Below are 23572 nucleotides of genomic sequence, written 5' to 3' on the forward strand. Positions count from 1 at the left end.
GGGCTGGCTGAAGCAGGGGGATGTGGGCGTCTCCCTGGTGTCCCAGGGGACAGGAGAGGGCTGGCAGCGCTCGCAGGGGAGCGGGACAAAGCTGAGCTTGTGCTGGAGCCAGGGCTGAGCAAGGAGAAAAGGGGAGAGACAGGGATAAACGCCTCGTGCCCTGCCCCGGGATGCTCCAGCTCCGCGGCGAGAAGCAGAGACCCCCCCACTGGCAGTGGGGCCTCTCCGAGGGATGGGTGCCCAGGGGCCATCGCGTCTCCTGGGAGCCAGCATTGCTCCAGCTTGTCCCCTCCAGCGGCTGCCAAGACCCTGGTTTGTGGCTGTCTCCGTCCAAGATGCCCTTGCACTCCTGCTCTGTCCCCATCCCTGTCCCCATCCCTGTCCTTCCCACTGCGAGACCGTGGTGGCCACGAGCCCATCCCCAGGGAGAGACAGGCTGGTCCCTTTGCTCATCAGCATCAGCCAAACAGCCATGGGTCCAAGAGCATCCGATGCCACAGGGACCCCACAGGGCCCCCACAGGCACCGGTGATGTCATGGGGACCCCACGACACTATGGGGACCCCGTGTGCCATGGGGACCAGGCAATGCCATGGGGACCAGGTGATGCCATGCAGACCCTGTGATGCCATGGGGATCAGGCGATGCCATGGGGACCCCGTGATGCCCTGGGGACCCCGTGATGCCATGGGGACTGTGTGATGCCATGGGAACCCTGTGATGCCATGGGAACCAAGTGATGCCATGGGGACCCCGTGATGCCATGGGAACCAGGTCATGCCATGGGGACCCCGTGATTCCATGAGGACCCTGTGATGCCATGGGGACTGTGTGATGCCATGGGAACCCTGGGATGCCATGGGAACCCTGGGATGCCATGGGGCCAGGCAATGCCGTGGGGATGTTGTGCCAGGACACCGACGGGGAGCAGCATGAGGAGCTTGAGGAACAGCTGGGGTGCTCTGAGGGGGTTGGAAAGGGCGAGAGGGTCTCAGGGACACTTTGATTGTCCCCAAGAAACGCCACGTGAGTCTCGCCTGTGCCCGCTGACTGCCCTGGGCTGCGCTCCTGCCAGGAGAAAGAACTGGAGGGAGAAGCCCTGGGATGCTGCCCAGCCGGACCCTGCTCCCACCAATTCCAAACCCGCCAGCTCACCCCTTTGCAGCTCACCGTTTCTCAGGCTTTTCCTTGGAAAGCAAGGAACGAAGCCGAAGTAAAACGGTGACATGCTTTACGCTGTTCCTGATTTATTTCACATTTTACTTATTGAATCTTATTCCCTGGTTTCATGGTTATTGTGGATTTTTATTAAAGGGGATAAACAGGGCTGGGATTTGGGGTTGTCATAGGAACTGTTTCAGTGCCGCAGCCTCACTGCCAGCCTCATCCTCCCCCCGGGTTCCTGATGTAGCGAGGGCTCTTGCCAGCACAGCAGCAGTTTCTCCAGCCCCGCAAGCACAGTCCCAGTGAAAGCCACGTTACGGGACAGCCGCCCCATGGCACCGGGGCGTCCTGCGGGACCCCCCGGGGTGTGCGGGGAGGAGGTAGGCTCCCGGGCACTGCCCTACAGCCACGGGGAGGTGAACTGGGACCCCCAGGCTGCGGTCCAGGGCTTTAAGCCAAGGAGAGGTGGAGGTGCCTGAAGGATGCTGCTTGTCTGTGTGGATTCTCTGGTGTCTAATAGGAGGTTGTGCTATTGCAGCTGTTGCTACTGGGAACCTCTTTGCCCGACCTGGTCTCATTTTCATTAAATCCCTGGAGCTGAGGGGGCATGGGGGCAGATCAGGGGCTGCCCTCCGGCCATTCCCCATCTCTTCTATCGCAGGCAGAGGAGGCAGGCAATGAAAATGAAAATGTCAAACACATTTCAAAGGAAATCCTTTGTGCCCAACACTCCGTTGGCCCGTGCAGTCCTTCGCCACAGGATGTCGTGGAGGCCAAGACTCTGGCAATGATTTAAGAGGGATTTCCAGGACCATGGGACGAACAGGAACATCCAGTGCTTAAGAAAGACTCACTTTGTGCTTTCGGTGTTTGACGGGACATTGCTCAGGGACAATCGCCCTCCAGAGCTGGCACGGGGAGGGTAGATCTAGCTGCGGTGCTTGGTCCTGCCGGCGCCTGAGAGAGGGTCCCAGGGCGGGCAGGAGGGGTGTCCTGCCTGCACTGGGGATGCCCGGGGCTCTTCATGTTGGATCAACTGTTGATAGCACATTGGAGTCGTCCTGGTCCCCCTGACATCCACACGTGCATCGTGCCTGGAGTGAGCTGCACATGCTCCTGGGGATGCTCCGGTGGGTTATGTCTGGGGAAAAGAGCCGGGGGCTGCTGCTCGGGATGGGGAAACCCTCTGGGGAGCTCCCCTTCCTGAGCACAGGGCATCCCCATCAGCCAGCGAGGGCAGGATGCTGCGGGGGTCCCCGGCGCTCCCTGCTCCTCCTGGCATGGAGCAGCCTTAAAGCTTGGCTGCACTTGGCAGTGGCCCCGGCGCTGGCAGTGCCCTGAGCCTGGCACAAGCGTCCCTCTGAGAAGTGCAGGGAAAAGAAAAAATATTTAGAGAAGCAGGAGAAGGGGGAAAGCAGGCGCTGCGGGAGGGAGCCATGGAGTGGGCTGAAAGCGCGCTCTCACTGGGCTTTTGTTCGCCCTGGACATGCCCAACGGTGCTGCCAGCATGGAGGGGCTGTGCCGGCGCCAGCGGCTCCCGGCATGGTGCAGCCAGGCGAGCCTGGTGCTCCGGCAGCCTGCCCGGCGCCTCGGCCCGGCGACGCGCCCGTTAGCAGGATGCGGCCCCTGCAGAGCCTTCGGCGGGGAGCTCCATCGCCCCGGCTGGGCTCGGCTGCGGGGTGGGCAGCGCGGCGGGATCAGCAACACGCTCGCTAAAATAATTGCTTCTGACAGATCCATTTCTTCCGCAAGGTTCAGGCTTAATTTTGTAATGGTATCGGTAACTATGGCAACGTGTAAAAATAACGTATCCCCGAGCCCGGCAAATTCTCCGTAAACAGCTCCCGTCTCCAGGAGCCGAGGGGGACCCCGGCCGGGGGGGAAGAGCACCCCCCTGCCCGCAGCGCTGCCACGGCCGGCTGCCTGCGCCCGGGTTAGTGTTTGGGTTAGGATTCACACGATGACTAATTATCAGTGTTAACCACTTACGCCTTGGGTTGATGATTTCGTTTGCTAATCCTTCGGGCTAGGCAGAGCTCGCAGCGGCTAATTGGGTGGATATCATTAATGCTGGCGGTCAGGAGCTGCTGTCAAAGGGCTGCAGCGCAACGAAGGCTGTTCCTCGTGCCTGTTGTAGGGACGATGCTTTACCGCCGGATCTCCGGGTTCCCTCCTGGCACCCGAAACCCAGCACGGGGCTGGCAGCTGCCGGGGGCCATGCACGGCTCAGACCCCGCAGTGCCACTGGGTCAGCAGCCCCATTCGCACCTACAGCCCCGTCCCAGAGCTGTCACTGCTGCACGTGCATGCACGTGTGTGTACACACATGCACACGCATGCACGCACACGCAGAACAGGCTTCCCATGTGCACGCACACCCCTCAGCAGACATCAGCTGGTGCCAATGTGTGTCTCGGCTCAGACGTCTCTGGTCACCACTGCTAGTAGATAATCCCGAGCAATATTTTCTAAACCTGTTAGACATCACACAGACCCTCTAAATCCCTGATCCCCCTCTGTGGCTCCGGCAGGTCGAGCTCCGGGGCAGGATGGCAGCATTTCGCAGCTCTGATTTGCAGCTCCTTATCGGGGCCAGGCCAGACCCTTGGGACCGATGCAGTCACCACGAGCACGGTCGATCTTGCAGACCTGGAATTAATCCTTGTGCTTTTTGTTGCCCTTCAACTTCCAAAAAAAAAGAAACCAAAAGAGAAAACAACACAAACCCCTTGCAGAAGCATTTTCCTCGAGCTCCCAGCAGCAGGAGCAGCATGGCCCCGGCCCTGCAGAGCTGGGAATGCTGGGTCAGGCCGCATGGATGTGCCCGGTCCCAACGGGGCCAAAGCAAACAGCCCCGAGCTCCATCACATGGCCCCCGAGCTGTGAGGCTGCTGTGGGGACAGCGTGGGGACGGCCACCGCAGGGAGAGCCCCATGTCAGGGCTGGGGACGACGCTGGGGCTGGTCAAGACAGCAGCACCCCCCCTCCAGGGCTGAGTCCGGCCGTTTCGGCGGGCGCATCCCCCCTGCATCCCAGCCGCCGTGCAATTGCCATTTCCACCGCGATGCGTCAGATACGGCACTTTCGCAAATAAACCCGCTAAAAGCCCTCGCTGCCAGCCACACTGTTACCTCTCGGCACCCTCATTAATAACACTTGGTAAGGGGTGACGTGGGGTTATACTGGGTCTCCCGCACCCCATGCGCCCCGGCTCAGCCCTCCACTGGGGCATCTCCCCGGCTCCGGAGGTGCGAGCACCTGGCCGGGCAAGGTCCACCAGCACAAATCCCCCCGCCAAGCCTGGGTTTCAAAGTCCCCCAACCGTCCCGGTGCCTCCAGCGAGAGCTCTGACGAGCAGGAAGCAATGGGCTGAGATAGCTTAACATGATAAATCCCCCCGCGTTAGCATTTTTATTTTCATCTGCAGCTGCCACGGGACTTTATCAGGCAGCCCAGCCTGCAATGAGTTACAGCAGCCATGCCTGCGAGTGCGTGGAGCATTATCTGCTATTGCAGCGTTGGATGCGCTTTCATGATAACAATTTGCAATCAACAAAGAACTTTGAGAGGATGCAGAAAAAAACAAGGCAGAAGAAAACTGAGATGATATCGCTCCTCCCTCGGCCAGGCTCCTCACCCCACCACCGTTCTAGCAGCACCGCCAAGGGGAGACCAAGGTCTTCTCTAGCATCGCTCCGTGGGGCTGTAGGCTCAAAGGCACCCACTGTTCCCATGTGCATTCTCACAGCCTGCACCCTGTCCACCCGCCCGCAGCACCCCGGGAGCCCTCGGCGCACGGTCCCTGGCTGGGCATGGCACTGGCAGCCCCCAATTTAAGAGCACGGTGCAGCCGGAGGAGTTCTGGGCTGCACCTGATGTGGGGAACCACCAGCAGCTCTGGCAGGGACCTGGCCTGTTGGGGAGAGCCACAGCTGCCGGGGCTCGAGAGGGCAAAGTAAATTTGTCTGGCATCAGCGTGACAAGATCTCCCATTAGCATTAGCCCCCGGTACATAAATCTGGCTGTGGGCTGGGGGGGCTGCCTGTGCGTCATGGGGATCTGGGTACCGGTACTGTCACCACGTCCCCATGGGCCAGCGCGGCGCGGAGCATCCCCCTCCGGAGCGGGGATGGAGGCTTGGCTCAAACAGCTCCCAGGAGCCCATCAACAATTAACATACAGCTCTGAAATGTCCCCTGCGTGGCTGGAGCATCCTGGCTGCCCCTGCCTGCCCTCCCCGCCACTTTCTCCTCCACAGCACCACCGCTCCGGGGGCTGAGCATCCCTTCCATGCCCAGCCCGGGGTGGGGAAGGGTCCCAGGGCAGGCACCGCTCTGCAGCTCTGGAGCCCACGGCAGCTGGGGTGAGCCCCGGCTGTGCCCCCCAGCCAGTGCGGGTATCCCCACAGCCCCTGAGCTTTTCAACCGCTGGCACAAGGGGTGCAGGATTGGGGCCACCCTGTGCCCCTCAGTGAGCTGCCCTGGGGGGGAGCCGCCTCGCGCCCTGGTCCCCATCCCTGCGCTGTGCACGTGCTGCGGACCCAGGAGGCTGCAGCGTGGGACTGCTCAGGTTTTGCTCACCCGCTGCACCCACAGCCAGCGAGCAAATCCTCCTCCAGAGCAAGGGGCAGGATCCTGCCTGCGAGCAAAGGTCATCACAGCCCTCCGCGATTCCACAGCAGCTAACCGGGCAGCAAGTGCCGGCCCTGCCAGGTCCCATCCTTCCGAGCCGACCCCACAGCTGGGTCTTCCCAGCCTGTCAGCAGTTTCACCCTAAATCCCCCTCCCTCTGCCCATCGCCTCCAGGTCAGCCAGGGCCGATTCCGGGCCAGGCACAGGATATAAACCACCTTTCCTGCTCTGACACAGCCAGGAGGAATTCCCCCAGTCGGAAGCGTGCGTTAAGGAAGCCTGGCCGAGTTACCCCGTTTGCAGCACCCGCAGGGTGCCGCTGCCGACTGGGCAGCCCGGGAGCATTGCATGGCCCAGGGATGCACGAGCCGCGGTGCGGATACGGTCCCCGCTGCAGCCCACACGCTTCTCTTTTTGCTCGGTGCGTGGTGGTGGACGGTCTGATGCTGGCTGGGCTCTGCTCCTGCTGCCAAAGCCCATGGCGACGGTGAGTGAATGCCATGAGGGCACTCGGAGCATCACTCCACCCCGGCGAAGGCGAGTGCGGGGCAGGCAGTGCCGGCATCCCTCCCTCGTCCTCCATTAAAGTTATTTTATGGACTTGGAGAGGACCAGCTGATCCTGGCAGAGTGCTCAAGTGCCTCTAAAATTAAGTGGGCTGCAATTAGGAACCTGGCTCCCCGAGGAGGCTGCAGTAACAGGCAGCGGGTCCAGCCGGCGCGCGCGGAGGTGGCCTCAGAAAACCCCCCCGTGCCGGGGAGCGCCTCCTCCCTGCTCGCCCCCAGCACCATCAGCATCGCTGGGGCTTGAGAGCTCAGACGAGGACCTGAGATGTCTCAGCTCAGCCCTAAATCACATGATAAAAGCTCAACCAAAGCAATAACAGACAGTTCCCGTGAGCCACCCCAAAGGGTAAGGGACAAAGCCCGTGCACAGGCTGCTCGTGCAGCAGCCTCCACAGCCCAGCCCTGCCTTTCTTCTGGCGATCGCAGCCTTAATGAAGCACCTGCAGCTCATTACCCCACCCAGCGCCTCTCCCACATAAGGGGTGGCTGGGTGCCCCCATCTCTAGCTGCAAGGTGTTGATGGTGGTGGGTGCTGTGGCAGGAGCATGCGGTGAGCAGACGGGTATGATATACACCCTGATTTCTTAAATCAGTGTTTGCAGGGCTGGGGTGCTCCTGCTGTGGGTGCCTGCTGCCTTCACCCCTTCCCCAGGTTGTGGTCCGGCTCAGCCACCCCTGTGTGCTGCTCCTTGCAAACAGGCTGCAGGTCACTTCTTTCCATCCTTGTGTTAACATATTGCTTGTTATAAGTTAACATCAGATAAACTAATTTAAGCTCCTTCTGTACTGGATGTCTTGGATTAAATTGGCATGGTACCTAATGAAGCTGAAGCTCCATTTGTTGTGCTGGAAGCCCTAAATATCAGCAGTGTAATTGGTGCTACCTACTTCAGAAGACATTTGTGTGTTTTTTTCTTAGCTAAAAGCCCTGTGAGGGTGCTGACTCTGAAGCCTGAGGGGTGGTGGGGAGAGGCAGGATGTGTCCACCTGGCTCATAGGCTGGAGGGGTCTTGAAATTTGGCTTTGGAGCTGAGGACAGATGGGGTGAGTGTGCACAGCTCCGTGCATGTGTCGCTCTCTGGTGCAGGGAGGCTGCACTGGCTTGTGTGCACTGGAGCAGACCTAATGCGGGTGCTGGGGCTGGGCTCGGTGCTCTGATGTGGTCGCACACCTGGTTTTGTTGTGGTGAGCTATGAAAGCAGCATCTCTCAGGGTGCTGGGACCGGGCTGGGTTGTATTTGGGGCTGGGCCTGGGCCAGGATATGACTGGGAGGCTCCAAGCTTCCCTGGGGCAGAGTGCTTGCAACCCTGAGTGCCTTGGAGGGGATGTGTGATGTGTTAATTGGGTTTATAATGGAGGGCTCCCTCAGGTGCTGGCTACTTGCTGGTGCTTGGGCACAGTTCTGCAACCATGGCCCCAAAACAGCACTGCTGGATGCTGGTTTTAAGGCGTTTTCTAGGCTGATGTCCGAAGTATTGGTGGTTTTCTTATGTTTATCTCTAAGCTTTCCCTGCTGGTTTGGGTTTTGAGGCTGACCTAAGCCCACAAGCCCTCCGGGACAGCTGCTGTGTCCTGGTGTGACGTGGCCGATTGGTCAGGCCATAGGTAACCTTCCCACTGCACTGTACCATGCTGGTCCGGGGCTGGGGAGTGGGGATGCCGAGGGGGAAGTCCTGGGCAGGGAAAGAACTGCAGTCACCTCCATAGCTAGTGAAACGTGGCTCGGTAACAGGTCCAGGTTTGGCACCATATCTCCATCACCATGAATCCCCTTCAGCAGAGCGAGCCACTGCTGCCCCGTGGGCTGTCGGTGCTGGGAGGGGATCAGACAGGCTGCTAATTAGGGGATGAAAGAGCAGTCTGGGCAAAACCAGTGCTGCAAGACTTTCAGCTGGGATCGCCCTAGCGAGGCTGTAATTCCCCCCCTTGGATGCTGCTGGGCTCAGACAAGAGGGTCCTTTTGGGCCCCTCCCAGAGATGGGGTGCTGCTGCCCCGGCTGGGGGTCCCTGTGTGGGGAAGGATCCCCACCTCCTCCTGGGGAGGAAGCCACTCGTGCAGCCGGTCCTGCTGCCCACGCAGAGCTGCCCAGCTGAAAATGGGGAAATGCAAAAGCACATCGGGCTCCTGGTCCCTGCTGGGACCAGCGGCAGCTCTGGCCGGAGCCTTCGCCCCAGGAAGGGGACCAGCACCCTGCCTGGCCCAGCCTCCCTCCAGCACCCAAACTTGCAGGGGTGGGTGAGCCCACCCCAGACCAGCCGGAGCATCTGCCTTCCCCGAAAGGGTGCTGGCAGCACGATTCAAGTTCCTCACTGTGCCTCAAAGCTGTGAAAAATCAACCTATTCTTGAAAAGCTCTCCTGAAACGCTGTCCCGGTCACCCACGCCGGCTGCTGCATGGCTCCCGGTGCCGGGGAGACCCAGCCTCCAAAATCATCCCTGAGGAGCAGTGGTTTGGAGCTGAAGCATCAAGATGCTGCAAAAGCGAGCGCAGCCCGGCTGCCCGCTGGCAGCTCGGGGAGTCTGGCAGCGCTGCCCGCCCTGCCAAACGGCGCAGCAGCCTCCTGCTCGCCGTGGGTGTTTGGTGCAGGAGGAAGCTGCTAATGATGCCGTTGCGTCTCCTGAAACGCTGGGCGCTCGCTCCGTCTCGGGCATGCGAAGGAGCGGAGCGCTCCTCTCCCCCCGGGTTTGTTGCCAGCCCGCGGGGCAGGGGCTGCCCTCCCGGGGTGGATCCTCCAAACCCCCCGTGTTCGAGCTGGCCCCTGCGATGCCGAGTGGAAGGGCCGTGGGCAGGAGGGGAGGCAGCTGAGCCTGCCCATATGCTTCCTAATGGGGAGCAATAGCAGCTCTTCCCGGGAAGCTCACGCTGCACCATCTGCTCTGCCGCGGTACCTTCTCTTGCAGAGCTTTTTTAAGCTCTAACTTTCCTTCCCAAGTGCTCTGCGGCGGCTGCTTGCGTACGGGCTGTCTCTGCTTTGTAATCGCCTCGAAACAGGTTGTCTGAACCTTCAACGCCGAGCGGGAGAACAGCCCAGACGGGCTGAAGTCAGTCAGGCCTCCAGGAACTGTGCTTCCATTTAAAAATAACCAGGAAAGCAGCGGTGAATGGCTGCGGTGTGTCCCCAGCACCTTCCCTCTTGCTGGGCACCCGCTCGCCCCAAGGGTGCCTGGTCCCAAACTTTGGCTGGGTGGGGTGTACCGCCCATGTAGCTGCAAGGTTTCCACAAACCACTGCTAATCCCATGTCCCATTGCTGTGCAAAGCCATTATTTATTGCTACGCTGCATATGCCAAAGGCCAAACCTGAGAGCTCCTCTGGCTCCCTGCTGCTTCCTCATGCCCTCGCCAGCTGTGCAAAGGGGAAATAAAAACAACGGCTGCACTGGGCTCCCCGGGAGCCATGCTGGCCACAAATAATTTTACAGTAGGAGTAGCACTGGCTGCAGTATGCAAGTGCAGCCTCCAGCTGCCCGGGGAGGGTCCTGGAGGGAGATGCAGTGCAGATGCCTGGGGAGGCCGGTCCCAGCTCCCAGCAAAGTGAGCTAAATTAAGGCTGGATGCAACACATGGGCGTAGCTGGGGCCGAGGGGGAGGCTGGCGGGGATGGGAACGCGTGCAGGCTGACGCCGTGCGCAGATTGATGGTGCCAAGTCACTTCAGATATCTTTGCTGTTTGTTTGTGCGAAGCTCTAAATAAAGCCGACAGCCCCAGCAACTGCCTGGAGAGGGAGGAGGGAGCCGGCCGCTGGTCCCCTGGCGCAGCACCTAGTGCTGCCCTCGAGGCCCGGCCCTGTGTGGGAGAGCAGTTGGGTGTGACCTGCGCTGCTGGGGATGCCGTGGCATGGGTGGGTGCTGCTGGGTGCTACCTGGCTGTGCTGGGGCTGGACACCCCTGCTCAGCAGCGTGTATACCCCATCCCTGGGCAGGTGGAGGGGAAAACGGGGTGGTTTTGGGAGCTGCCAGCATCGTGTCTGGCTGCTGGTGAACAGTGCCCATCTGGACACGGGGGAAGGAGCTGGTCCCTGTCCTGGCCTTGCTGAAGTGCCCAAGGGTGGTGGGAGAAGCTCCAGCAGGCACAGATGGCGGAGGACACGTCCTTGTGCCTCCCCTGGGAGGGACTTTGTGTCAGGGAGAAGCATGGTGGTGCGGAGACACGCATCCCATGGATGTTCGTGTCCGCACGCCCCCCTCTTCCTCCGTGCCCTCCCTCAGCCCATCTCCCATCACGGCTGCCTCAGGCTCTCCCCATCCCACAGCCGTGGGCTCCTGCTGGGCCCGTCCTGCTGCGGGGGCATCATGGGGATGTCCCCAGGACCCCCTGCAGAGTGGGGTGCAGGTATCTCCTCTCTTTCCCCATCCACTCTCCCAACGGTCTGTGCCGCACCAGAGTCCCCTCCTTGCTCCGTCTGACCCCGTGGGCTGAGCTGGCCTGCCCGCGTGGCACCTCCAGAATGCTGCTTGTGCCTCTGCCACGGGCTGTCCCGGCTCGGCCGCTGGCCCTGCACGGTCCCTTGGGTGGCACAAAATGTCCCGCCTGTTCAGGAGCCCCAAGGCCGCCTGCCTCCCCGGCACCCTTGTGCTTTCCCCCCGGCTCCAGCGCAGGGATGCGGGGCTGCGTGCTGCGCAAGCGGCGGCTGTGCTGGCCCTGGCGCAGGAAGCCTGTGGCAAGCGGGGGGACCCCAGTCACCCCCCTCGCAGCCCTGAGCGAGCGCTGGGGCCACTGAACCATCCTTCCTCTGCCCCAGCTGCTTCCTCCGCCCGGCCCCGCGTCCTGCCTGCCGGGCGGGCTTCCTCCTTGTCCCGGGGAGCCGCTTCGCCCCCGGGGCTCCCCGCAGCCCGGCCCGGGGGCTCCCCCAGCCCACCTTAAGGCGGCAGCGCAGCGGGAGGACCTTACAAAAGCGAGTTCGCTCCGGGCCGGGCGGTGCTGTCTCCCCCCCCTCCATCCCCGCCGGGGAAGCGGCTTTAAACCGGGGCTGCCCGGAGCCGCGGCCGGGGGTCTCCGCGCCGGGGCCGGCCCCATCCCGCCCCGGTGCCAAGGCAACGGCGGCGGCGGGGGGGGGCGGCGCGGCGGCGGGGAGGCAGGCGCGGCTCCGCTCGGCACCGGGGCATGCGCCCGCCCGGGGCCCCGTCAGCGCCCGGCGGCGGAGCCCGAGCCCCGGGGCCCGGCCAGGTCAGTGCCCGCGGGCGGCGGGGCGGGCGGGGGGGGGCCGTGCGTGTGAGCTCTCTCCGCCCGCAGCCGGGGGGGCGGGAGCCCAGCCCTCCTTCCTCATTTCGGGGCTGAGAAGAGCGCTTTCCTTCTCCAGCTGCCGCTCCGCGGAGCCCGACGCCGGAGCCGCGCTCCGAAGCCGCTCTCGTCTCCGCCGCCCAGACGCGCCGGCGATGGAGCCGCGCCCCGGCCGCGCTGCCTGGCCGCTGACCTGCCTGCTGCTGCTCGCCCTGCGCGGCGGGCCAGGTAAGCCCCGGCCCTCCTGCTCCTCCCTTCTGCTTTGCCGTCTTTCCCCCCCCCTTTCCCCCCGTCCTCGGCTCTCCCCCCCGTCCCCGGTGCGGTGCTGCCTGGCTGCGCACGTTGGGTTTGACCTTTGTCGATGACCTCGAGCGCGGCGATGGCGCGGGAGAGCGGGAGGCTGCCGCAGGGCCCTGGCTCGGCTGCTCCTCTGGAAGCAAACTTCAAGGAAGACGTTCCCCTTTCCAGCGAGGCGAGGGAATTAGGCAGGGACATGAAGAGGCTTGTTGTTTCCACCCATTTGCTAGCACCCCCTGCCAGCTATGTGAGAGGCAAATCTCCGCAAGCAGCCGAAATTCCCACTCGGAGGCTGCCCGGAGGTGGGGAGGATGGCAGAGCGGGCAAGGGGAGGCTCCGGCGAGGGCAGCCTGCCTCTTCCGCCGGGAACTTGTTGTTCTTGCTATCCCCCTGCTTTACCCCCGGCGGTATGCGGTTCTTGTTGCTCTATCCAGCTTCCGAGCACCGAAGCGGTGGGATTGCACCATTCTCCCAGGCACCTTGCGCCACCCAGCCCTGCTGCGAGCACTGGCCCGGGGCCACCTCGGGCCCCCCGGGTGCCCCCACCCTCCCCAGGGCTTGTGGCTCCACCGGCCCCTTACAAAAGCTTGGGGATGCAGCGTGGGAAGGGATGATGGGAGCGTGCGCTGCTCCCCGGCTGTTTACCTTCCCTCGCTGGCGATGGGAAGTTTCTCGCCCCACCAGGAACGAAGCCCTGTGGCAGCCGCTGCTTTCAAGGACGTTTCCTTTCTAGGATGTTTCGTTTCGGTGCTGTTCATCTCGGGTGATACTGCAAAGGAATCGCGCTCTTTCCTGCTCGGCACTGTCTGCGCCTCCAGGGAGGGACGGGGCTTTTTGTGCAGACCTTCTGGGGCAATAGCAATGCACCTTCAGGAGCATCTTGCTGCTGAGCTTTTTGCCTGGTCTGTCCAAATTTCACGGACGGATCCCACTGCAAATAGCCCAGCCCAGGCTTGCGCACGAGTGAAATGCCGTCCCACATGGGGGAAGACCACGTTCTCCCAGGCCCGTCGGAAATATTTACTGTCGAAGCTTTACTTGGGCAGAGAGTTGAGCGCAAACTTGAGCAGAAAGCAAATGCTTTCAGCACAACACTCCTTGCTTTGAGTTGCCTGATCACAACTGAGAAGTGTTGGCCCCAAGCTGAAAACTCCCGGTTGCTGGAAGCCAAGAAGGCTTTGGCGGCGAGCGCAGCTTCTCAGTGAACCGCTGCGATTTCCTGCCACGGAAGAATGGCTGAGCAAAGCTCTTGAGTTTAATGAAACGTGGCCTTGGAGTAAAAACCCCGTTTTTCCAAGGCAGCCATAGGAAAAGAACCATCCTGGGGCAGAAAGCCCTGGATTGCGAGGTGGTTTGTGTCCCTGCTTCCAGGTGCGAGCATGCAGACTGTTTTTTCCCTGCGGTGGAGAGATGAACCCTCCTGGGCCACGGCTCAAACTAAGCCTGAACTCCAGAAGAGCTGGCCCAGGCTCCCGCTGCCGGAGGGCGGCCGCTCTGACAGCGCTTCTGCAGAAGGAAAGGAGAAAAGGGAAGGTCCTACAAGAGATCTTCCAGTAAGGCAAAGAGGAGCGAGACACTGGGCAGCCGAACTGCAAAGCCCCGTTGCAAAATCTGCGCCCCGTGCAGGCGTTTCTCAACGGAGGGGTGCAGCTGCGCTTCCCAGAGCCTCCTCTAAAGAGGAGATCTGTTTGGTGGTGGGGCTCTGGCTTTCAAGCTGAATTTCTGCTAACGCTGAAGGAGGGAAGCTCGCAAATGGTGCCTGCGTGTCATCCGAGGCTTCCTCTGATGTCACGTATGTGAAATACAGCCTTTACTATAACCGTCCCTGCGCCGCTCTGGGATCTGCATCGTGCTCGACGGCTACCCCCGGGTCTCTCTTCTCGTCTTCCCCGAACTGCAGATTCCAGGCCCTTTTTATAGGCAGCACCTGTTAGTTTCCCCCGCTGCAGGTGAAATTCCAGCAGGATTATTTTGGGGCTTCTCTTGCCAGTCAGCCCCTTCCTTCAGCGAGTGACTGTGGGGCTCCGGATGCCGGTGACCAGCTGCACGTCGCTTCTGGAGCGCGCAGCCCTCCCCTCGCCATCCCGGAGCTCCTTACCCGGCTCCTTCAGAAGGGGAAAAAAAAATCTATTTTTATCAAGAAGCATCCAAGCAGCCTCTCCTGAATTAAACCCTGGCCTCTTGCAATCTGTTCGGTATCAAATACTTCAAAAGGTGGAATACAGAAAAAAAATGTGTCACCAAGACGGAAAACTTGCACCGCAGCGGGAGAGCCGGGGATTATTTTGCTCTCAAATTAAACCGAGTAACGGGAGGGAGGCTCTGCCAGACCAGGCGCAGCACGACGCCTGTGCTCGTGCCTCTTCTCCAGGCTGGAAGTGCTCCGAGTCCATGTTGCGAGGGTGCTCCCACCTACGTGGGAGCTGTCAGGTGGTGATTTTCAGGGCTCTAAAACTCTTTGCTAATTTTGGAGCGTAGGATAGAGCAGATTACAGGGTCAGAGCACCTAAACTCCCCTTGATCTTGGTGGCGAAAGGATTGCGCTCTGACTCTAGGTGGTTTGAAATCGAAGTCTAAGAAAATAGTGTCATCAGGTGGCACTGTGAATGTGCAGGTGGGGAGCCGGTTTGCACTGAACCGGTGCTTGCGGTGAGAAATCGCGGTGCGTCCCATGCGTTTGCAGCATGAAGTCCCCCCTGCGTCCCGCTCCTGGTGCGCAAGCACGTTGTGAGCGTATGGGGCTCGCACACGCTGCTGGCAAATACCTGCTGGGAGGGGGCTCGGCCGGGCTCCTGGCCCTGCCGCTCCTCGGGGCGAGTGTCCAGAAAGGGGAAGGAGAGACATCTTCTTCTGGGTGCAAGGAGAAGCTGCCTTCAGGGGGAAGGGAGGAGAGAAGCTTCAGTAGGAACTTTGCATTTTCTAACTTGCATGTTCTGGGTTTTCTATCAACTTCCCCTTTGTGTTCTCCCATCACAGGGGGGCTGGGGCAGCACGCTGCTGCTGGAGCTTGAAGGTGTTTCTGAGCACGTGGCGGGTCAGGTTGGTCCTGGTGTAGGGCTGTTGGGTCCAGAGTGGGCAGGCGGAGAGGCTGGGTGGTCTGATGGGACTCGTGCTCCTCACCTGGGAGGTGTGAGTGGGTCTCGTTAAGGCAGCGTGGTGTTAACGTGGCGTGTCGTGGCTGAGGCTCGGCTATGATGGATCTCCTGCAAACCCCGAATGGGGTGATCTGAAGAGCACCAGCAGAGCAGAGCTGTGTGTGAAAGTCTCTCAACTAGCATGGTGGCTCACAGCAGAACACATGGAAAAATACCCAAAAGCCATGTTTTGGTCCTATCTGGGAGGCTACCTAGAGCCACGCAGTGTTTTCTGCAATGACCGAGAGCTGCCAGCGAAGCCTCCTGGCAGGCGACACTGCCGGCAGCGCAAAGCCCTTTGTTCCCCGGCCGCTCTGGGAGCAGCAGCACTGTCAGAAAAGCCCTGTGCAGCGACGGCCCTGCTGCAACAGCATCTCCGGCAGCCTGTCACTGGACAACAGCACGCGCCCTGCCTGCAAATCCCTCGGCGCAGAGAGCAGGCAGGGCACTCGCACGCCGCTGCCCGGCGAGGAGGTGATGTGTGCTCGGCGGTGCGGGATGCACGCAGACCATCGGCAGCCCGGCTGCAAACGTGGGCTCTCGGAGAGGCGGCCTTGCTGCTTACAAAGGTAAATCCCCGTGACCGCAGGAAGGCGGGAGCCTTGTGCCGAGGCTGCGGTGAGCTACAGCCCGGCCACGGTCAGTTTGACTGCCCGCTGCTTTTGTGGATGTTGCTCCGAGACCCCATCGCTGCAACGAAGAGACGTGCTTCGGGGTCGAGCAATGCCCGTGCCGCTCGCCCCCACCGCGCTCCGGTGTTGGGGTCAGCTCCGGGACCCCAAACCAGGCGCTTCCTCTGGCGCTCTCCCCTCCGGCACAGCACATGGCTTGGGGAGATGGACAGATGGAGCGAGGGAGGATGAAGAGGAGGCGCTGGGCTGTGCGGGGCAGCGCTGGCCCCTCCGAGCAGGGCAGCTCTCCCTGGCACGGGGGATCCTGGAGGGGACGTGGGGGGTCACCACCCCGCAGAAGTCTCTTTTATGAGGATTACAGAGGGGGGCAGTGAGCAACATGTTTGTCATGGGGTACAGAGCCCCTGCGGCAGGGAGGGGGCCTGGTGCCCGGCCCCCCGCTTCCCGTGGTCCTTGCTGCGTTGCAATGCCACCCGCTAACGAGTGGTGAGGCCACGCGGGCTCTGTTTGTCCAACTTGGTGGAGCGAGCGGTTGGCAACGCGGCCACCCTGGGCGTGCGAAGGGCCCGGGGGGGGCGTGCGGTGGGTGGCTGGGGGTGCTGGTCCCTGCGCCCAGAGCAGCCCGGTCCCCCGCCTGCGTCACGTCCCCATGCGGGGGCTTGTTAAGAGGCGGAGGACGAGAGGCAGATGATGCTTCTGTGCTTTCAAACTTCCTCTACGCATTTCTCAACCACCTCCTGCGAAAGTTTCGGGGGCAGCAGGCGACATGAGATGCCGCAGCAGCGGAGCCGGCTGTGCGTGCCCTGCCTCAGCGCCGTGCTCTGCACGTGGGGTGCACAAGCCCCCACTTGAGGGCAGGGGCTCTGCTCTGGGGCTGCTCCCCCGGACTGGGGCGTCACCTGAGAAACACCGGCTCACCTTGCGGAAACCCAGACCGCTGTTGCTCAGGCAGAAGACCGAGGCTCAGCCTGTATGACCCACTCGGATGTGACACAAACCAGGCTCCTGTCCCTCCGTGCTTGTCTTCGGGACAAACTCGTCTCGGTGTCGAGTGCTGCTACCGTGTTAGCCTTGACGTGGCTTTGAAGGGAAACACCAAGGGCTGAAGCTTTCGCCTACGAGCATCAGCCTGTGCTGGGGATGCAGCGGACTAATGCCCTGGGCAAAAAGCCTTTAACTTGAGAGGACTCTGGAGAAACTGTGCTCCTGGTAACTCTGGTCATTGATCGAGTCACTGCGCAGGCAGGGGGAAGGTCTGTGGGTACCTTGAATACTGCTGGAAGTCAGAAGGGATTAAGAGCTGCTAAAAATCCTCTCCAGGCTCTGTGGGAGCCAGCCGTGGCCTGGAGGGGTCAGAGCAGCTTGTCCTCCGTCCAGCCAAGGATTTTGTCCCATCCTGGGGATGGCTGTGGGGGTACCAAGCCCGGTCTTGTTGCTGCCCTGGGTTTTTCTGGTGCAAAAGATGTGGGGTGCAGCTGCAGCCCTCCAGCCAGGACGGCTGGTCCGTACGCTCCCAATGCGGCTCAGCTGCAGCAGGAGTTGCCCGCTCGAACACGATGGTCTCCGCGTGACCGTGACACCGGTTCTGCATGCCGCTTCCCAGCTCCGGGATTGCAGCGCTCGACAGTACCCGGCCCCTGTCAGCAGCAGGCGGATTTAAGTGGTTCTCCCACCTCTCTCCCACGTTGCTTAAAAATGTTCCTTTAAGCAATGACCTGTATTGAAATCTCATTCAATTCAGTCGCAATAACTATATTGGATGGCAAGCGTTGCCAAAATTAACCCCTCGAGGAGCCGTGTAGGCTACGGGGTGGCTGTCTCTGCTCCAGTTGTTTTTGGGGAGCAGGGAACAGCGGCATCGCTGGTTCCCGCGGGGCTGAGCCGGCCGGCTCCTGGTGCATCGCACCTGCACGGCAGCGAGCTTGGAACCCCTGTCCCTGCCGGCTCTGGCTGCCGATCCCCCCAGGGTGGATTCCGTTAGTGCCTGCCCGCAGGGAGAGTGGAGCCCCTGCCATTTTCCTGGAGACCTCTGGAGTTTCTCCCTGCCTGACTGCGCATGCGGGACGGTGTGTCAGCACCCATGGGTGCGGAGGTGAGGGGGCACTTGGGACGGCTGCTTTCTGTTTGTGCAGCAAGGTACGACATGGTCGGCTGGATTAGGGAGCCTCGTTACTGAGACGCTTCGAAGAAGACTGCTCTCCTGTCGGTGACAGGCAGGAGTGGCCTCTGCCTGACTGGCACCGGCTTCGGCTAGTGGCTGTGCTCCACTGGAATGAATCGGGGCTTGGATTCGATGCAGAAATGGGAGAGATCCAGTGCAGAAAACGGGGTGTGCATCTGCAGCTGTGAGGGGAGCTTGCTTTTTGGAGAGCCTTGTATTTTGTGCCCTGGTTTCCTCCCGGCTGACAAAGCCAAGCGGTCACAGGAGGGAGCACGGCGTGCGGGCTGGTGCAGGCAGCTGGGGTTTGCTCGATGTTTTAGCTGTACAGAGCATGGCGTGCGGTCATCTAGCAAAGCTTTGGCCGGCTCTGCTGCCGAGACCTGCGGGCAGAGGTCTGTGCCCGCTGCTGTAACCGCAGCAGCTCCCCGGTGCTGGCACAGCCCTGTCACCCGTGGTCGCTGATAACCAGAGCTGTGTGCGCAACCCCTCCCGTGGCCGCGGAGGGCAGGCGGGGAGCTGGGCCGGCTGTGCGGGGCTGGATGAGACCCGCTCTGTTTCTTTCCCCAGGTGCGGGTGCCCCCCGGCCGGGTCAGGACTTCGAGCTGCGGCAGCCCCAGGACAAGGTGTCGGTGATGGCGGGGGAGACGCTCACCCTGAACTGCACTACATCGCAAGGCGGTCCCGTTGGTGCCGTGAAGTGGCTGAAGGGCTGGGGCAGTGGGAACGAGACTGTTTACGGCCAGACGGGCTCCTTCACTCGTGTGATGAGGGCAGTGGAGGGGTCCGACACAGACTTCACCATCCGCATCAGGGATGTTCACCCCGAGGATGCCGGCACCTATTACTGCGTGAAGTTCCGCAAATCACTGCTTGGTTATGAGGTGTTTCTGCGGGGAAATGGCACAGAGGTGTCTGTCCGTGGTGAGTGGGGCTCCCAGTGGGAACCAGCCCTGCCGGGGGCCCATCCCAGCCCATCCCAGCCCGGTGGGCTCCACTCGGGGTGAGCGGGGACGGGGAAGGGGCTCGGGGGCCGGCCCCAGGAGAGGGTCCCGTGAGCTGTCCCCGGGTGCCCCGTGGGAGACCCCACTCCCTGCAGCCCCGGGGCCGGGCGGAGGTGGCAGAGCCCGGTCTGACGGCCCCACGCTTCTCCCCGCAGCCAAACCCACGACCCCAGTTGTGTCCGGGCCCGGCCGCAGAGTGGGGCCGGGGCAATCGGTGCCTTTCACCTGCACGGCCGGAGGGTTCTTCCCCAAAGACATCAGCGTGAAATGGCTCAAGAACAGTGCCCCGGTCTCGGCTCAGCAGCCCCAGATCACCCCGGAGTGGATGAAATCCTCCTACAACATGTCCAGCACCGTGACAATGATGCTGCAGGAGGACGATGTCCACTCGCAGCTCATCTGCGAGGTGCAGCACCCCACGCTGACAGCCCCGCTGAGGGGGATGTACCAGCTCAGCAGCGTCCTGCGAGGTGAGGGCTGGGGGGGGACTGGGGCTCGGGGTGTCCAGCTCCCGTGGGCTGGGGGTCCTGAGGCAGGGACGGGGCACTGCACGGGCAGCGGAGCTGGGGGACCCTGTGAGCAGGCGCTGCCTCTCTTCCCAGTCCCCCCCAGAGTCCGTGTGGTCCCTGACCCGCCGAGTCCCGTTGAGGTGAACAAGACCGTGAACTTCACCTGCCACGTGGAGGGGTTTTACCCGGGAGAGGTGGCCGTCACCTGGCTGGAGAACGGGACGGAGATGAAGGCGGAGAACATCTCTGGGCCGGTGAAGATGCAGCAGGGCTTGTTTGCGCTGAGGAGCCTGGTGGAGGTCCAAGCGACGGAGGAGAAGAACAGGTCCGTGTTCACCTGCCGGGTGGTGCACGATGCCCAGGACCCCGTCGACAGGTCAACCACCCTGTGGATCACCACCCCAGCTGAGAAGAAAATGACTGACAGGTTGCAGACAGGTATCGGTGCGTGAGAGCTGCTGGGATGCAGTCCCTGCCGGGGAGGCTGTAAGATGTCACCCCCCTGAGAAGGCTCAAAGTCCCATCAGAATCAGGTTCAAGGACACAGTCTCCGTATCGGGGTGGGGGGGTGTGATGCTGGCAGGTATGGAGCTGTTGTCCTCAGCGCTTCAGGTGTCACCAGGCCAACCCCAGCTGTAAGGCTGCGGCGACTTGGTGGGTACCAGCGTTTTCAGGCCTGTGGTGACCTTTTTCATTCACGTTTCAGATAATTCGCTCCTCATCTATAGCGTGGTGGGAGTGGTCTGCACTGTGCTGGCGCTGCTGGTGGCTGCAATTCTTTACCTCATCCGGGCAAAGCAGAGCAAGGGTAAGGAAACCATGTGCACGGCAAGGAAGCATCTGCTCCTGACCCCCTTCTCCCTCTTGAGCATCAGTGCTTGGACGCTGAATTTGCGGCTGTGGCTCCCGCCCAAAGGGGAGGACAGAGCAGAGCTCTCCAGGTTGTTCGCAGGCTGCAGGGAAAGCTCTGCCTGCTGCCAGTACCGGCCAGGAGCAGGGTCAAATGTGCTCATTATTCCTTGTACCTAAAAGGTCTGACACCTCCCCGCACCTCCTGCCCTCTGCCAGGAACAGTCCTGCAGTCAGTGGAGTGAAACTCCAGAAAACTGCAGCCATTTGCCTCTGGGAAGAGACGTGTATCGGCTCTCGCCGCAGTCTCTGCATGTGGGCTCGCGTTCCCCGGGGAAGCCGGCGGGGTTATGTTGTTTCCTGAACTATTTCTTTCCTAAACTATTTCTCTTCCGGCAGGTAAAAGCTCGCCATCTGCTAGGTAAGCGATGATCTCCTCTAGTCACTGAGTAACCCGCGGGCACTCTGAGCTGGACACCTCCAGCCCACAAACACGGTCCCTTGGGATCGGGATGCAGGTGGATCCCCAAACGCTTGTTGTGAAAGGGAAGGCAGGAGTGCAGGCTCTGCCGGTCTCCCCGTTGTGGTTCTGCCCCCACGGTGATCTTGTACCCAAATGTTTGGCTTTTGGTGAGGCTGAACAAGTGGGTGGGAGCCTGCAGAGATGTGGCTGGACCAGCACGTGAGCAAGTGCTCGTTTGGTGAGGACTCATCCTGCTCAGGGCTGCTGCAAGGACCTTGTTTTGCATCTTACCCCCCCCAGCTGCTCCATCACTAGGGAGGAGGCAACAGGGCACTCCATCTGACTTGTTTTCTTCCCCCTTTCAGGTTACATGAGCCGGAGAAGAGCAGCGAGGCCACGACGCAGGTGTGTCGCTCAGCCCCGGGACCCGGGGAGGGAGAGCAGCCGGGAGGCACCAGATGTGGGAGCGGTGGTGGTGGCTCCTGCATGAAACATCTCAGTGTCTCCAGTGGAGGGTGGTGGTTCCCCTGTGAAACATCTCAGTGTCTCCACACTGTGGTGGGAGAGGGAGGAGAAGCTGTTCCAGGGATGGGGTAGCCACTTCCCAGCATCTTTTCTGCCTTCGCCCTCTTTCCTCCTCCTCCTCCCAGGAAAGTCTGGGTTTGTGCTGCCTGGAGAACCAGCTGTGCGATAGCCAGCCAGGCTATTTGTGGAGTTATTTTGCATTTGGTGATGTGGTTACAGACAAAGTCGTGATCAGCAGCAATCTGTCCGTCCCACCCAGCCTCTGCCAGCTCCTGCGTGGGCATCGCTGGGCAGGTGGGCTCCTGCCTGTCCCTACCAGGATGGGGTGGCTGCAGTGGTGGCTCTTGAATAGCGGTGGTGGCTCTGAAGCCTGGCAGTGGTGGATGGCGATTTGAAGATGTAGCATGGGGTAAAGCATTGCTGCTGGATCGTCCCAGCCGGCTGCTGGCATCGTTCCCCCTGCACAAGCAGAGACCGAGCTGTCCCGGGTTGAGCTGCAGCGGGATTGACTTCAGCGTGGGGCTTTGGGTTGGGGCACAGGGTGGGCACGGGGGGCTCCCCGCTCGTCCTCCCAGAGGAGGAACTCTTGGTGTCTCGCGCAGGAATCCGACCCCAACAACCTGACCTACGCAGACCTGAACTTCGACAGAGAGAGAAAGGCCGTCCGGCGGATGGTGGAGATGAGCCAGCAGTCGGAGTACGCCTGCATCCAGACCAGCCAGGCGCCCGCCAGCGACGACAACCTCACCTACGCCGACCTGGACATGGTGCACCTCAGCAAGGCGCCCAGGCGGCCGGCCCCGTGCCCCGAGGAGGCCGGCTCCGAGTATGCCAGTGTCCAGATCCCGAGGAAGTGAGCAGGGCTGCAGCGGCTGCCGGGAGCCCCCGCCCCATGGGGAGCTGCTCTGCTCCTCCCCGGGAGGATTTTCTTGGAAGCACTGAGAGCGACACAAAGATGTGCTGTGGTACCTGTGTTTCGGGGTGGAAATGGAGCCTGCAGCACTGTGGAGGCCGGCTCCCATCCACAGACACCTGATTTTTGGGGGCAGCTTGGTCCCAGGGCTGCTGGCTCCATCCCTTTGGGATCTTCCCACAGCCACGGGGGCCGCTTAGCCTCAGCGTGCCGGGTTTGCCCGCAAGCTGGTTAAGCCATCGGAGCAGCGGCTCCTCAGGAATCTCCAGCTGGGCGGAGAGGACGGGGACAGTGCCTCCATGCCAGCTCCCATGGGGATGCCACTGCCCGGCCAGGCTCGCCCGGCTTCCCCCAGCTGCCCCGACCCCGCAGGGACCAGCCAGGGCCCCTGTGCTGCCTTCTGGGGCTTTCTGCTGCCGGCACCTGGAAAACAAACTCTGGCTTTAAAGGAAGGACCCACGTGTCCGCCTCTCTCTTCCCAAGTGTCCCTTCTGCGGGACCTCGGTCTCGCACCAAGGCCAATGAGGCTGGGACGGCCGGTGAGCCGAGCTCCCCTGCTGCGGGCTCTCCCCTGCCCTGCTGCCCGGGGAGGCTCCAGGTACGAGCATCCTCCTCCTCATCTTCCTCTGCACAGCCTTGCCCCGCACCGGGACCCACCAGCGCTGCCCCAAGCTTGTACAAAGCGTGCAGCTCCGTGCCGGCCGGGCTGCGGGTGCCCCTGCCAGCCTGGCTCCCCCCGGGAGCTCCCCGCAGGTACCGTGTAACATGTTTTGACTGTTTGACATGTAACTGTTAATTTTTAGAGCTAAACCCCGATGTTTCGTGTTGTACGTGGGTGTACTGCTGTGTACTTAACACTAGAATAAGATGTGCAAAATTAAGACGGAGGCCTCGGTAAGGACCCCTAAACGCCGTAGAGTTTAAAGAGACTTCTGTGCCCCCCCAGCTCTGCCCTGGGGGTCAGGCAGGCTCCCCCCAGCCCACCCCCGGGGACAAGTGTCTTCCATGTGCCCCCTCCCCGGGACACCGCACGGGGCCAGCACCTTGCCTTGGCTCCTGCAGCACCCGGGTGGCCTTGGAGCAGCGGGCACGCGTGGGGCTGGCCACCCGGGGGGGGCCGGGGCTGCTTTGAGAACAATGTGATGGCTTGTACAGACTATTTTTTTTTTCTTTTTGCTTGCAAGATATTTTTATAATAAAAGTGAAAAGTCCTGTGCTGCTCCTGCACATCAGCATCTCCCGTGCTCAGGGTGGTCACCTTGTCACCTGCACTGGGGGTGCGTGGTGGGGTGGGGGGGTCAGCATGTCCGGCAGCCCTGGGAGGGGCCCTCATCCTGCACAGTCCCTTCAGTGTGGTGCAGAGGAAGAGGGGTGATGCTGGGATGGGGGCTGTGGTGCTGGTCCATCTGGGCAGCATGAGGGAGGGGAGCAGCCCACCCTGAGGGCGAGGACAGACAGGGGACCCCCTTCTACGGGAGGTGAGCTGGAGCTGGGGTGCCAGCGGG

At 61.6% G+C, this 23572-nt stretch overlaps 1 protein-coding gene and 1 long non-coding RNA gene across 2 annotated transcripts; one reads left to right on the top strand and one right to left on the bottom strand.

Annotated features, from left to right (window-relative positions):
* Nucleotides 1–1443: 1443 nt before the first annotated feature.
* LOC132318720 (uncharacterized) lies at nucleotides 1444–12089 on the bottom strand. Its single transcript, XR_009484362.1, has 3 exons — nucleotides 11937–12089; nucleotides 3154–3292; nucleotides 1444–2305 (listed from the first exon to the last, which is right to left on the bottom strand). It is a non-coding gene; the product is annotated as an uncharacterized LOC132318720 (long non-coding RNA).
* LOC132318719 (tyrosine-protein phosphatase non-receptor type substrate 1-like) lies at nucleotides 11739–23194 on the top strand. Its single transcript, XM_059827186.1, has 8 exons — nucleotides 11739–11811; nucleotides 18375–18728; nucleotides 18964–19278; nucleotides 19411–19755; nucleotides 20024–20125; nucleotides 20566–20587; nucleotides 20995–21034; nucleotides 21757–23194. The coding sequence occupies exons 1-8, from the start codon at nucleotides 11739–11741 to the stop codon at nucleotides 22009–22011; spliced, it is 1506 nt and encodes a 501-aa protein (XP_059683169.1). The 3' UTR covers nucleotides 22012–23194.
* Nucleotides 23195–23572: the final 378 nt, after the last annotated feature.

Source organism: Gavia stellata, chromosome 20 (assembly GCF_030936135.1).
Source record: "Gavia stellata isolate bGavSte3 chromosome 20, bGavSte3.hap2, whole genome shotgun sequence".
Classification (NCBI taxonomy): Eukaryota; Metazoa; Chordata; class Aves; order Gaviiformes; family Gaviidae; genus Gavia; species Gavia stellata.

What these genes read in the sequence shown, in the direction of transcription:
- LOC132318719 (XM_059827186.1), top strand. Translation starts at nt 11,739, where the DNA reads ATGGAGCCGCGCCCCGGCCGCGCTGCCTGGCCGCTGACCTGCCTGCTG. An exon ending in CACAGAGGTGTCTGTCCGTG is followed by an intron (nt 18,729 to 18,963) that starts GTGAGTGGGGCT and finishes TTCTCCCCGCAG; the next exon opens with CCAAACCCACGACCCCAGTT. An exon ending in GCAGCGAGGCCACGACGCAG is followed by an intron (nt 21,035 to 21,756) that starts GTGTGTCGCTCA and finishes TGTCTCGCGCAG; the next exon opens with GAATCCGACCCCAACAACCT.